Raw genomic sequence first — 13,847 nt, forward strand, 5'->3', positions numbered from 1 at the left:
AAAAAGTAATCCTATCTTTTGTACACTATACTTAGCATCTTATTCCACAACTATTCTTTGCATTAAATTACAGTAAAGAGACATTGGTATAAAAACACTTTTCAACGATAGATTGTTAGCACTATTTGTTAATTAAATTTTTATCAACTAAAAGAATGTAATATAATATATCGATTTTTTATAAAGAATTAGTGTATATGTATGAATGCATACAAAATTATGTGTATCTATATATATATATATATATATATATACATATATATACATTTTAAACTCATCTATACATATAAATACTATTTTGTCCAAGATATTTACAAACTGTAATGGATTACAATAAACTAATATTAAATTAAAAAAATAATAGCCTAACATCCTTTAAAAAAAAACTTAGACATTTAAAGATGAAGTTGGATGGAAAATCACTTGTTAAACTTAATCTTTAAAGATCAAATTATTCAATAACAATTTCTTTACATTATGTTGATATTTATAAATAAATTAATTAAATATTATAATATTATCTTTTTTAACATTAATTACAAGTTGTTAAAATTGTAAAACATAAATAGATATAAAACATTTTTTTCTTCAAAAATCTGAATTATATTGGTTGCTATTAAAACTACATCATTCATATCATATTAAAATAATTAAATATTTCCAAATGCATATGAGTTATTCAATATTATATTTTATTGCTCAAATAAGTATGAACATTAAAAAATAATCAAACTACTAAGTAATATTCTAACAAGATTGGATAATTTTTTGGTTGGAGTTCAAAAATAAGTTGTACTTGATTAATAAATTTATGTAATTAGGACCTAATTCTATCAAACTTCTTAACAAGTTTTTTTTTTTTCTTTTTTTTTAAAATATTTTAATAGATCTTATTATATTTATATATTACTTTGTAAATAATAGTGTTATTTAAGGTAGAGTAGTTGATAAAAAAAATTGCAATTTTGTATCTCTATTATTAGTCACTTTACATGTTAGTTGTAGCAGTAAACAAAGATGATGTATTGTAAGTATTAAATGCTTATTAATTAATGCATTTAAATTATAATTTTAATTACTTTTCTAAAGAAATATATAAGTAAATAAATTACTAAATTCCAAATGTTTTCGCAATAAAAGATACTAGATCATATTAAAAAAATAATAACATAAAAAATTTCATTATTGAAGAAATTAATTAACAATTTCTAAAATCAATTGATGCTCTGAAAAGCACTAAGAAATTTGTTTTAAATATAAAAAAATTAAGTTTTGATATAACAATTATCAATCTTATTAAATTGTCAAAAAAATGAATTTTATTGGATTTATTTTTAAATGACGTTCTTATATATTATTAAAATAAAATAAAATAAACCAAAATACTAAAATAAAATTATTATGAAATGCAAAATTATTGAAGATTCTTAAATTACCAGAATATGAAAATAAAAATAAAAGTGTTGATTTGATTAAAGATGACCTCAATCTTTCTTCTAAATGCACTTGTTAGCAAAAAAAAATCACATAAAAACATTCTAAGAATGATTAGACTTGCAAAATAAGTTGTGAGATTGCAAGACACTTCCCAATATCTTATATATATATATATATATATATATATATATATATAAAGTTAAATGGCATACATAAAAATCTTTTTTTAAAACTTTTTTTCAATATTTCTTTTTTCAACATTTCTTGAAAAAAAAAATCATCTATACAATATATTTCTATATATTTTTATATATTTAGATAAGATAACAATTAAGCAATCACTATAATAGTTCAACAACTTTATTGAGATTGTACATACTCAAACACATTATACTCAAATCATGTCTCAGACTTGATGCCACAGTATTCTAAACAATAGATGCAAACACCAAATCACTGAGCAGATTCCGAGAACGTAACTTTGTTCACAACATGCCCCCCTCTTGATTTAGCAAAATAAAGACCCATGTAGTGTGTCAAGCCCTGCACATAAAATACAAAGTAAAAATCAAAATCAGAAACTGAATTGTATAACATTCATCAGCCCAAAAAACGGAGCATGAAATTATGCTAAGTAGATATCTGGTTTTGCCTTCATGGGCATCATTCTTGAAAGACTAAGATGAAATCAATAGAAAGGTGATACCTGAGGATGAGGCAATGCTTTTGGAATGGTTTTGGCAACGTCATTTGGCAGGTCATAGGTTGCACACCCCTCCGAGTACACAAAAACATCCTCCAAGGGCTTCAAAATACCATGGTTGCGGGCTGACAAGGCTGTCACCACGAGATCCAGCACACAGATGTCGGTGCAGATCCCCACCACAAGTATCTGCATGGTGACAGACCAACAATGTTGATTCAGAACGAAGTATGTGCAGAAAAAACAACTGTTCATGCAATGCAACTCAAGTTCGAAATGCAAAACATGCTCAGCACGTAATGAAAATAGAAAAAAGGATGGAATAGGACACTAACCTGCTGAATTTTGTTGTCCCTGATCCAGTCAATGAAAAGGTTTGAGCCATCATCTCGAATGGCACCCACGAAAGGATTAATGCAATCTTTCCGCATCAGGGTTGCGTTTGGATCGTTTTCTAACCACGCCAGCTCTGCGTTGGGGAAAAAGAAACTGAGAGCATTAGGGGAAACAATTTCACCTGATGAAGAATACAAAAGCCCAACACTGAGGTTAATGTGTTAATAGAAGCATCAGCTTGCGTATCGAGAACAGACCTGGAACAAGGTTTTCTTCTCCAGTCCCTACTATGCAATGTGGTGGAAATGGATGCTCAGGTTTATCGATTTCATGAGTGTCTAGGGTGGCGAGAATCGGCCAACTACGTGCACTGAATTGCTTTGCCAGATGATCTGTCTGGTTAACCATATGAGTGATCGCTTTCGACGATTCTTTTGGTGCCTACAAAACCAATGTATCTGCAATGAGATAATACCTACTTTGTGTACAAGAGCTGCGATTTGATGGATAAAGTACTCAGAGAGCTTACCAAGTTACCAGCTCCCACCGTACAGAAACCATTTTCTTCATCCACAATTACAAGGCCGACCCGTTTTTCCTGACACGGCAGTTCCAGAGCCTCTAATCCCAGAGGAAGCTCCACCTGTAAGTAAGACATGAAAGGATCCGCTATCACCTCCATTTCACTCTAAATCCGCCCACTGGTCTGTCAACAGCGTTAGGAACAAGTGAGATTTTTTTCTGATTCCAGAGCATAGATTTATTGATATTTACCTAGAACAGGCATACAAAAGTGAGAACGCATCTTGCGCCAGTTTCGCACACGAGGATAACCTAGTCCATTCCAACTTCAAGCCAAGGCTCCATTTGCAACGTTGTGCACCCCCTTAAAACACTTACAAGATTCGCACAGTTGATTCTCAGTAAACTAATTTCGTGAATCAGAGTGCTGAATCCCTTTGTAAAATGCAATGACCCATTAACATTCAAGGTAACAATGATTCCCAAAGCGCACAATCGAGTAACGACAATTAATAGGGAATCCAACGTGCTGTTTCTTCGACACGATTCACGAAGGTAGAGAACCACGAAACCCGACAGTGAATCTCGTAACCTCGAAGTGCCACATCGCACATGACGAGCTCACACACAGGATATCCACACAGAAAAAGAAAAAAAGAAAAAAGAAAAACTCTAGGAAAAAATTGTTGGCGAAGAGGCGCAACAGTTTTTATTAGGGTTTCCAAATATCCCACAAATTGAAAATTGAAAAGAAATCAAAAGGATTCTTGAGTAACGACAACCAGATGGCTGTAACATTGAGCTCCCCGAACAACTGTGCAAGGAAAGGGTGACCAAACAGTGTACCAAAAGTAAGGATCCAACGGTGATGGCTTAGATGTATGTGCCGATGCTTGAGGAGTTAATAGAGATGCCTGACTGGAAACCACTGCCGAGTCAAAAAGTGTCCTACTTAGTGCGTAATTCAGATTTTTATTAATAAACATTTAAGTATTGTTAATCTCATTATTTCAAGGAACAAACAAATACTGTCTTGACATTCTGAATCGTTTGTTTGCATAGATGATGAGAAACATACCCGCCAAACTTCTCGGCGGTCCTCAATAAAAAAGCGGGTCTGAGGGGTACCCTTTGGGTTTAGGGCTTTGGAGAAACTCCACAGCGCTCAGTTTTCGAGCTTTGAGATTGGTCTCAGAGCATTGTCATTGTTTCAGACTGTTAGATTCATGGCGATGGCGCCCCGGTCCATGTGGAATACCCTCGTGCAGTACAAGGTGAGGTCGAGGTGTTTGTTGTTGATCTCTTCACGCATTATTGGATACGTGTGTGATCGAGCAACTGCAATTTGGCAGGTGGGTCATCTTGATGCAGGGTTCTAGAGAGCAATCTGATCTCTTTTTATTGATGCAACAGGGTTTCTGGGATCGCAATGGTCGACAGCTATTTTCGAGCAACACTGGGAACCAGAAGCGAGGGCCTGTTATGAGTAAACCCATGGTATTTGGGGTGGAAAATATTATTGCTATTTCCTCAGGGAAAGGAGGAGTTGGCAAATCAACTACCGCAGGTACGCGCCATGGAAGGATTGCGTGGTATTGTGGTTTCCCAATTTGAGCAGCTGATTTTGAATTGATGACTGCTTCTATATGTTTCCATGTCAAGTTTTCGGTCAGTCTAGATTGAATCAAAGTGATGCCCGGCATATGCATTTGTTTCGTTTCTTGCTGTTTGTTTGTGTGTGTTTTTTTTTTTTTTTTTTTTTTTTTTTGTACTTTGATTTCGAGTTCGATTTTAATTCAATAAATCTAAAATGTATAATTTGGTCTTACATCATTTATTTATTTATTTATGTATAAGTGCGTAACGTGAAGGATATACTTCATATTATCAGATTGCCTGAGCAGTAATGATCGTTGTTCAAATTTAAGTTTTTGTATATTTTCTCGACAGTGAATTTAGCAGTAGCGCTGGCTATGGAGTGTAGACTGCGAGTCGGCTTGCTTGATGCGGATGTATATGGTCCTTCTATCCCCACTCTAATGAAGCTTGATGGACGCCCCCAGCTCGATTCAGGCACTTACAATTTTCTTCCCAACTTCCGACTTGTACAGTTTCATTTTTTCAAATTTTTTTAAATTATTGTTTTTATTATCTCGTATTCTCGAAACCCGCAGTCTGTCCCTATCTTCGTGAAATGTCTGCAATTGGTTCCAGAATTTAGTTATTATGATTGTGTCTTTTTATTTGCCGTTTTATATCACCTCTGACCACGACGTTTTGGAAACGCTTAGGGTGAAAGAGTGTAATCTAGAGGTTGATGTAAACTGTTGTACCTTGTGAGTTTCATTTTTCCATGCCTTAGAAGATGTTGTTGCGATTTCTTTTACTTTTCTGCAGAGTCAAAGATGATACCAATGGAAAACTACGGTGTGCGCTGCATGTCGATGGGGTTGCTTATGGATAAAGACTCTCCAGCTGTCTGGAGAGGGCCTATGGTAATTGTGTTTTGTTTCTGCCTGCTCTGATTCCTTTTCAATATTTCATTAAGTGCCCTGCCGAAATTTAATCTGGCACAAACCTAATTGTGTCTCATGAACACACGATGAATAGTGATTGCATGGTTGCAATCAGAATAATTGACAGAGGAGAGGAGACTCCTAAACGTGTTGAGAGTTTCTGTCCCAGTGGAAACTTGACAGGTAATGAGTGCATTGGAGAAGCTTGTACGGGGTACCGCTTGGGGAAAACTTGATATATTAGTAATTGACATGCCTCCTGGTACCGGCGATGCTCAAATTTCCATCTCTCAACGGCTTCCGTTAGCTGGTACCTCAAGATCATTGGATTGTGTTACATTTCTGGCTCCCTTGTTTTCTGTTCGGAAGATAGCATTTCATGCTTTATCTTTACTGGACACGGCTGTGTGGTATATAATGGTTAATGTTCATCAGTCATGCTTAATTCACAAGCTTTCAGAAAGGAAATTTCTCTTTGCTTGGTCTTTAGCTATGTTCAGTCGTTGGTTCTTTGACTTAGTAACTTGTGGCTGAAATTAGTGTGATCCCGTCTCATGAGCAGGGGCAGTGATAGTCTCAACACCACAAGATATCGCACTGATAGATGCCCGAAGGGGTGCAAATATGTTCCGTAAAGTGGACGTTCCTGTGAGTGACCTTGCTTATTCTTCTGTGTTATGGCTTCAACAACACCGCAAATGTAGACTTATATCCCATCATGGCTGAATCAAATGTTTGTGTGGTCTAAACGCATTCAGTTGTCTAGGTTTGTTATATTATAGTGGAAATCCATCGCGTTGACTGGGGGGTTGTACGCAGATACTGGGTCTTATTGAAAATATGAGTTATTTCAAATGCCCAAATTGTGGTGAGCGGAGTCACATATTTGGTCATGGAGGAGCTCGTGCAACTGCGGAGGAAATGGACATGAACTTTCTCGGAGAGGTTGATCTGCAATCTTTCGGGTTTACTTGCAAGTTGCTTTTATCACAATGTAACATAAAGGTACTGTAATGCTGGTTACACATCGTGATACGATACCCGTGATACTGTGCAGGTACCATTGAATGTTGAGATTCGACAGACTTCAGACGCTGGCAGCCCCATAGTAGCATCAGCACCAAATAGTGAAGCATCCAAAGTCTACAGGGGTATAGCAGTGGAAATAGCTTCCAAGTTGAAGGACTGGGTATCCTCAGGTGTGGGTGCCGGACCCCGCATAACAGTAGAGTAAGCTGTTCTTGCTTGTGGAAGACACCTTTGGAATCTGTAACTAGCATGTTTTTTTTGGTGCTGGACATAATATGCCAAGGAACTGACTACCATTTATTCAGTCAGAGGAAATAAAAGTTAAAAGGAACCACTGCTTCTTCGAATTGTGCAAAGATATGGTGATTAGAGATAACAAGTCAGCATGATTTTTTTTGGAGTGTCAATTGTTCAAAGAAGTAATGATTTTTTATGAATTATTGTCACGGATTATGAAATTATCACAAGAACATTTGTGCAACAAGTACATGATAATAGAGTGCTTCCTTAAATCAATTGAAACAATAATAGGGAGGACAGGGCTGTAAAAAGCTCGAGAGAGCTGTAAGTTTGCGAGGGAGGTTTTAAAAAGAGATAACGTGCTTTCTAAATTTTGGAGGGAGAAAAATATGTCAAATCCCATTAAGGAGGGCAAACTTGTTCTGTTTGCTCCCATGGGGGAGCAACACGATCAACTAAAAAAATCATGGTGCATTATGGAAGTTTTGTAAGTATTACAACTCTATTGATTTTAACAAGTACGTTAAACTAACTGTCTTGCAGGACAAATCTTAACACTCTCCAAAGTGGTAACTTAATGATTTTTCAAAACATTTTGGAACATTTTTCAAAACTCATCAAAGGTATAGAACAAAGTAATGCTATTCAATGCGTCGTTGTTGAAGAACTGCGTCCTACCTGGAACTTGAGAACTGTTGGTATCACTGGCCAACTTATGGATTTTGCACCCTGGACAGCTGCCCCCACTGAGGATTTATCATAAGCATTGCTGAAGCATGCTTCTACAGGTTTAAAACACGCAGTTCCTTAGTTAACTGACGCAATTTCTAAGAAAAGTTTAGTCCATTTTGTGGCTATAACTCTCCCGTTTGAGGTAGATCTGGCTTACAGGAGTTAAGATAAACATCTTGACCCCATGAGAAGGTACCTCTTGGCAGATCTCGTACATTTCAGCCTCGCTTATTGTTTCATGCTGCACGTTCAATCCATCCACACTAAGAAGTTTCATCATATAATAAACAGTACTGCTCTATCATACCTGACAAATATGAGCATACAAGTATGAAGTCCCTACCTTCCAGAGGTCTCTAACAGTTAAAAGGGTATCATTTGGAATCCCCATGTCAGACCATCTTGCGGTGATGTTGGCAGATTCGCTGCTTCGGTTCCACAGTAACAATACGACACGGCCCGAAGACAGCGGCCCCGACCATACCTGTGAATTAATAACAATATTTTAGTGCTGTAGTCTAATCAAGGCCGAGAACTTTACGGATGATCGCATTCTTCACAACTTGGAAGATCTATGCTACGACACTTACAAAATAGAAGTACGAGGGTTCACAACTGTAAAAGAACATGAAGGAAAAGCATATATTGCTCACCTCAAGCCCACTGAATCCGTCCATTCGTACTCGTTTCCCTTGTACCCCAAGGGGGTCTGCGCAAAGTAAAGCAATCACATGCCAGTGACAGCTCAGTTAGAAAACAGTAATGCTGTTCGTGAATGCTCATTACATGTGATGCAGGTCGACCTCGCTAAAAATTGAGGATAAATGATTACCTTTCTAAACTAATTTCATCTATCCTTGCCGTTTATTACGTGTTCTGCATCTTTGTTACTCCACTAGAAATAGAACTTACCTTGATTTACTGCTATGACTTCCTCATTTGCAAGAATCTCAAGAATTTCGGCCCCAATGTTGCGCACATCACATCCAATAAGAAGTGGTGCCTGAAAACATACAATTTCACAACAGCAAGTTGGAACTTTCTGGCTCACAATGTGACTCAACATCACCAGGCTTCATAAGAATCAATTTTTGGTCTCATCAGAAATGTGAGGAGTGGCAGTTTTACAGCGGAAGGTTTCTTCAAGTATCACCTATTCTTTGTCATGTTAATGATAAAACATCACCACTGAAGCATTACATTCTAAACCAACGATGAATACGAAAGATCTTGCCTTCATAAGGGCCCACAAACTGAAGTGAGATCGATATTCTTCTACCGTCATTCCTCCATTGCCAACTTCTAACATGTCAGGATCTGCATGAAGAACCCGCAGTTAGACAGATGCTATAGTAGCACAGATAAGAAAAATATTAATCACGCTGAAAAGCAACGTGAAAGAAATACGCCAATAAAGCAGTAAAGAAATGCAAGAAATGAGTGTTACCATTCCAACCACCAGGTGCGGCGTAGTCCGCCCATACGTTATTCAATTCAACAATACCAACCATGCTGCATAAATCGTAAAATTAAATAAGTCTACATAAGAGGAATATAGAGCAGACAGCCTAACTCCCAGGAGCAAGATCACGCATATCATATTCTCATACAACGGGATCTCAACTTGGTGTTCAAAATTCGTGCAGGGAAATGATACATGCAACAACAAACGGCAAGTCGATATTTTTTACCTATTCCAGTCGTCAGTAATGTCACCAGTTGTGCGCCAGCTGTTTCCAACATTATTTGCCCATGTTGCTGGACTGTCAATACCCCTGCACCAAGAATCCATAACTATCAAATGTATTCCTGAGTATCATGAACGACAGCCTCTCAACAAGTCTATGCCAACGACAAAAAAATTATATTTCTGTAGTTCAATGATCGAAGCTATCAGTAACAGCACAAGAAAATGAGAAGAAGCATCCAAAACTCACCATTCACACATTGAGAAGAATATCGGACGACCTGTTTTGTTCAAAGCATCCCGCATGACAGGATACCTAAAGATCTCAATCAACAAGCAATCATTCAGATGTAGAACAAGAATCTAAATTGGTGACAGTAGAAGCTTATTCACTATCGCGCAAAGAATCAACCCGCTCATAATTTACTACGCCCTTGCAGATAACATACTAGTTCTACTATCTAATACTACTATCTAAGTGCAAGATTGAGAGTATGCGAGTAATTCACGAAAGCGATAATAGTTTTCCCATACAACTAACAAGCACAATCGAGTGCTACATACCAGCTCAACGCTAACCCAAGAGTTCAGGTTCATACATGGTTAATATAGAAAAACATTCTTAGCTGAGCATCCACTTACCTGTACTCCGGTTTGGTTCCATCGGTAAAACAGTTATCATACTTGAGATAGTCAATTTCCTGAATTCAATTCAGATCAATTACATCAAAAGAGACACCCAGGATCCTAATTCTACAGCACGTTACTACCAAACAGATGACCATTCTCGACCTGTGAATGATTGTGAGTATAGCACTAGTAGAAAGGAAGCTTGCCCATGAAGCAAATGTCTGGGCATCTTGAGTCTCGTGCCCAAGCGAACCTGGCTGGGATGCACAAGTGTAATACCTGAAATATACAAAAAAATTAGCATCACAATTGATTTTGAAATTGAATCTGGAAATGTAACAGGCTTCAATAAATACCACGAGATGCGAAGGTGAGCTGTACAACTATTAAGTGATAGACACTACAGCTCAATAAGAATACTTCAGGTACTATTATACAGAGGCAAAAGTAGAAAAATGACTAGACACCTGACCGGCGTATATTTCGAAATATACGTTTAACGAACCTTGATAATGGGTGCAGCAAGCAAACTCTTGAAAGTAAAGAGTAATCCACCACATAATGCACTCACCCAGCATCTGAGTATATTCCAAGCTTAAGACCCTTGCTATGCACATAATCTGCCAGTGCTTTGATTCCTGAAGGGAAAGTCGTCGCGCGTGCCAGAAGGTTACCCTGTCATTGAGGCATGCTTCTTCAGAACAGACTAAAACAGAATCCTGTCTACAAGCACACATCGCAACCTAAAATCATAGTTTCACACACACACACACACACAAGCATGAATATGTGTACGTATATATATAGATAGATAGATAGATAGATCGAGAGAGAGAGAGAGAGAGAGAGAGAGAGAGAGAGAGCTGTAGCGTTAGACTTCTCGTCATGCCATAGAAATACTTAAGCAGCTAGCCATAATACCTATCAGAATAATGGTGAATGCTTACTGACCTGACTGTCACGCTGCAATGCAGCCCAGCAGTCATCTGTCACCATTCAGAACAAGAATGCAGATCAATGGAACGCATTCAAAAAGCTGTTCTAAACGACAAATTCGTCACAGGGCATAACAAAATGAGCATGTCTAATACACACAAATAAAACTTGCACGAACATTTTTCCTCAAAAGGAATAAAATACACCAAGCAACATGGTCACTTAAATGGACTTAGTTTAGTTACCTAGGTTGATGTATTTGTAACCCTTGGCAGCTAGACCTGTTGATACGAGCGCATCAGCTGCAAATTCAAAACGTAAATCAGAACTATAAAAAATAATATTCCCATCTTTTCTGAATTTTCAAGTAGCCAAGCCTTAACCCATCTGGATGAGAAGGTTGACCAAGTTCCACACCTTGAAAATTGGAACCCAGTGAACTCAGCTCACACATACACCTACTATGTGCTGCGGCAAAGCTAACCTGAAGGTACATACCTGTTTCAAAAATAACAGTCTCGTTCACATTGCAGGCGAAGTGATTCCAGCTGTTCCATCTGTGAGTTAAACAAACAAGAAATTGGTGGGGGACATTTTCATTTAGAAGCGGTTACCACGATCTCATCCCCCACGTTTAAAACTCAACCATTCAACGGTCTTGTTTTGCTCATAGAAGTCATGCACACACAACTTCATGTGGGAGAATCTAGCTTGATAGAAGTTGTGGGAGGTTCTTCAAAACGCGTATACAAGCATTTCTTTTACCAGCAACAATCATTGAGAAGCAAGAAAAGTTCAAGCACAAGGTTGCCCTAATCATGCAGGATATGGCATTGATTAGGAATATCATGGAGCATGATTATGAACACAATTTGTACTCAACTGAAAGATTTCGCAATTTTAACTATCTTTCAAAAGCCCGTATACAGAGAGACTGTTCACCACGAATGAAGCGACAATAGTAGCAAAACAGCAAATGGAGATACACGGACTGAAGCCGAAAAAGGCCAGCCTACCATTGAATTTCTATTCATCAAGCAGTTCATTTTCAAATCCAAATCAACTCCAACAACACCGTTCGCAGTTTGAGTAGCAATTACTAAGACGATTGGAATCATGAAACATAATATTTCGCAAACCATGTCAACCACGTCAGAAGTAGAAATCACACTGATAGACAAAGATTTCAACACTGACCAATATCAACGTCCACCCAATTGTTGGGATACTAAGTATTCAAGATTCAATACGTTTCATAAAGCCTAGCCTCCAAACAACGCGGACTTCGGAAGAAAATCAAATTCACAAAGTTCAGAGAAATCAGTGCTTCAACATTACATTCATCAACTCGTGCATTTGGTCACACCCCTACACCGCGCACACCAAAATAAAATAATAATAATAATAATAATAATAATAATAATAAATCATTAAATGAAAAAAAAAAAAAAACAATCTACAACTTCAGAGAACCGAACTGAGAGTGCCACAGCTGAGTTCATCGTGTATGAACCCCACAACGATCATTCAAACCACATCAATTCTGACAGATACCAATCAAGGTGGACGAAATACCCCATGGGTGGAGTCGAAGCGAGTCCATTGTCTAACCGCAGCTGGTGGCGACTCACCAAGGGCGCTACAGAGCTCGGAACCCCTTCCGGAAACTGTCGCCGGGGAGTTTGAGGCGATCGCAGCGCCGTATGACGATCTTCAACACAACTAACGACCAGCAGAACCGACGACAGCAGCCCAAAGACCAATCTCAGGTTCGCCATAGCCACAACCACATTTTTCGTCATCCTATCGCCCAATTCAGCTGTTGATCTTCTTCCCATCACAAATGCCGTTGGTTTGTGAGGTGCACGGGGATCGCTATTTCATTCTCTGCACCCTCATGCATCATCCTGGTCTGCATCCTGATGTGCCCCACACGTCACCGACCCACTAACCAAAAAACCACACGTCTTAAAAAAAAATTCAACAAACGAGAGGAATCGGCGTCTGTGAAAAGCGAAGTGATGAGATTTGCTAGAAGTGAGAAGTGTCGGTGATGGGATGGGGTGGGGTGGGGATGGAGTGAGAAGTGCGGTGCCTCGGTTGTTGCTCCTAGAATACATAAAAGAAAAATAAAAATTCAAATTTGGGGGGGGTGGGGGGGGGGATAAACCAACCCGTAAAACCCCCCCCCCCCTCCCCCGCCCTTTTGAGAAAGTGAGAGAGTGATTCCCCTGAAGCTGTGTGAGAGAGAGAGAGAGCATTGCATTGCACGCATGTGAGGAGGCTCTGTCTCTCTGTCTCTCTTTCTCTCTATCTCTGTCTCTGTTTGTGTGGCCTGCCTTTGCTTCCATATCCTGCATCCCACAATTGTTGCCATTATTGTTGTTGTCGTTTTCGCTGCTGAGGTATCCCTTCATCAACGTTTCCATCATCTGGGATTCATTTCCTGCCCGATCAACGGCATGAATGAATAAGTTCTGCATATTATTCCAATGTCTTTTTAGAATTTCGTTTAAAAAGCTATTGTTGTCGTAACAAGTATATGGCATGTATTTTACATGTGTGACATTTTTATTTAATAGTGGTGTTGAATTTATTTATTTTTTAAATAAAAATATTTTACATGTTTTTAGTTTTAATATTTGTGATTGGTTTATATATATATATATATATATATATATATATATATATATTATTTATTTCATTTTGTGTAAGTATTCATTGGAAGGATAATATTGTAGTTGGAAATTTTTATCCTTTTGACTTTTTTTTTTTTTTTTTTTTTTTTCCTTCTTTTTTTTGTTACTGTGTTTCATTTATTTATTATTATTTTGAGGTGATGTTACTTTTTTGGACAATGTTAAGCAATTTAGTATGTTGAAGTTTTGTACAATACAAATATGAACTTTCTTGACAATATTAAAATTTTCTTGTCATGTAAAATGTTTAAATAGTACTTCATTGATTTTCATATTGTCCACTTTTGATTGAGCATTTTGAGGACCAACAACAATTTTTATAGAAACATTGAAGCTCTAAATGTCCAAAATATTAAATAATAAAAAACTAATTGTTGCAC

The 13,847-nt window shown here is 37.5% G+C and overlaps 3 protein-coding genes across 9 annotated transcripts; 1 reads left to right on the forward strand and 2 right to left on the reverse strand.

Annotated features, from left to right (window-relative positions):
* Positions 1-1,767: 1,767 nt before the first annotated feature.
* On the reverse strand, positions 1,768-4,015 carry LOC112295564 (nicotinamidase 1). Of its 5 annotated transcripts, none has more exons than XM_024547331.3 (6): positions 3,845-4,015; positions 3,006-3,182; positions 2,734-2,917; positions 2,476-2,609; positions 2,144-2,329; positions 1,768-1,980 (listed from the first exon to the last, which is right to left on the reverse strand). In XM_024547331.3, exons 2-6 carry the CDS (start codon positions 3,156-3,158, stop codon positions 1,891-1,893), a joined length of 747 nt encoding a protein of 248 aa, XP_024403099.1. In that variant the 5' UTR covers positions 3,159-3,182; positions 3,845-4,015; the 3' UTR covers positions 1,768-1,890. The 5 variants fall into 5 exon arrangements, with proteins under 5 accessions (XP_024403099.1, XP_024403098.1, XP_024403097.1 ...); XM_024547330.2 differs by having other exon boundaries at positions 3,781-3,873; XM_024547329.3 differs by lacking the exon at positions 3,845-4,015 and adding an exon at positions 3,377-3,660.
* A 161-nt stretch (positions 4,016-4,176) lies between these two features.
* On the forward strand, positions 4,177-6,890 carry LOC112295563 (iron-sulfur protein required for NADH dehydrogenase, mitochondrial). Its single transcript, XM_024547328.2, has 8 exons — positions 4,177-4,272; positions 4,412-4,565; positions 4,949-5,071; positions 5,396-5,493; positions 5,698-5,824; positions 6,077-6,162; positions 6,334-6,459; positions 6,572-6,890. The coding sequence occupies exons 1-8, from the start codon at positions 4,225-4,227 to the stop codon at positions 6,746-6,748; spliced, it is 939 nt and encodes a 312-aa protein (XP_024403096.1). The 5' UTR covers positions 4,177-4,224; the 3' UTR covers positions 6,749-6,890.
* A 349-nt stretch (positions 6,891-7,239) lies between these two features.
* Positions 7,240-13,078, reverse strand: LOC112295561 (alpha-galactosidase). Of its 3 annotated transcripts, none has more exons than XM_024547322.3 (15): positions 12,344-13,078; positions 11,267-11,325; positions 11,014-11,070; positions 10,784-10,818; positions 10,404-10,507; positions 10,039-10,111; positions 9,845-9,903; positions 9,453-9,518; positions 9,207-9,290; positions 8,963-9,027; positions 8,750-8,832; positions 8,428-8,518; positions 8,169-8,224; positions 7,859-7,999; positions 7,240-7,756 (listed from the first exon to the last, which is right to left on the reverse strand). In XM_024547322.3, exons 1-15 carry the CDS (start codon positions 12,604-12,606, stop codon positions 7,622-7,624), a joined length of 1,371 nt encoding a protein of 456 aa, XP_024403090.1. In that variant the 5' UTR covers positions 12,607-13,078; the 3' UTR covers positions 7,240-7,621. The 3 variants fall into 3 exon arrangements, with proteins under 3 accessions (XP_024403090.1, XP_024403092.1, XP_024403091.1); XM_024547324.3 differs by having other exon boundaries at positions 7,240-7,778; XM_024547323.3 differs by lacking the exon at positions 9,845-9,903 and having other exon boundaries at positions 9,995-10,111.
* Between the last annotated feature and the right edge of the window lie 769 nt (positions 13,079-13,847).

The sequence above is a fragment of the Physcomitrium patens genome, chromosome 18 (assembly GCF_059467195.1).
Source record: "Physcomitrium patens ecotype Gransden chromosome 18, ASM5946719v1, whole genome shotgun sequence".
Taxonomy (NCBI): domain Eukaryota; kingdom Viridiplantae; phylum Streptophyta; class Bryopsida; order Funariales; family Funariaceae; genus Physcomitrium; species Physcomitrium patens.

Excerpts from the sequence above, each read along its gene's own strand:
- LOC112295564 (XM_024547331.3), bottom strand. The coding sequence starts at position 3,158 with ATGGAGGTGATAGCGGATCCTTTCATGTCTTACTTACAGGTGGAGCTT. Across the intron at positions 2,918-3,005 it reads CGGTGGGAGCTGGTAACTTG|GCACCAAAAGAATCGTCGAA; the intron begins GTAAGCTCTCTG and ends TTGGTTTTGTAG. Across the intron at positions 2,330-2,475 it reads GGGACAACAAAATTCAGCAG|ATACTTGTGGTGGGGATCTG; the intron begins GTTAGTGTCCTA and ends GTCACCATGCAG.
- LOC112295563 (XM_024547328.2), top strand. The coding sequence starts at position 4,225 with ATGGCGATGGCGCCCCGGTCCATGTGGAATACCCTCGTGCAGTACAAG. Across the intron at positions 4,273-4,411 it reads ATACCCTCGTGCAGTACAAG|GGTTTCTGGGATCGCAATGG; the intron begins GTGAGGTCGAGG and ends TTGATGCAACAG. Across the intron at positions 5,825-6,076 it reads TCAACGGCTTCCGTTAGCTG|GGGCAGTGATAGTCTCAACA; the intron begins GTACCTCAAGAT and ends TCTCATGAGCAG.
- LOC112295561 (XM_024547322.3), bottom strand. The coding sequence starts at position 12,606 with ATGGGAAGAAGATCAACAGCTGAATTGGGCGATAGGATGACGAAAAAT. Across the intron at positions 11,326-12,343 it reads GCTTCGACTCCACCCATGGG|ATGGAACAGCTGGAATCACT; the intron begins GTATTTCGTCCA and ends TTTAACTCACAG. Across the intron at positions 8,225-8,427 it reads AGTCATAGCAGTAAATCAAG|ACCCCCTTGGGGTACAAGGG; the intron begins GTAAGTTCTATT and ends TACTTTGCGCAG.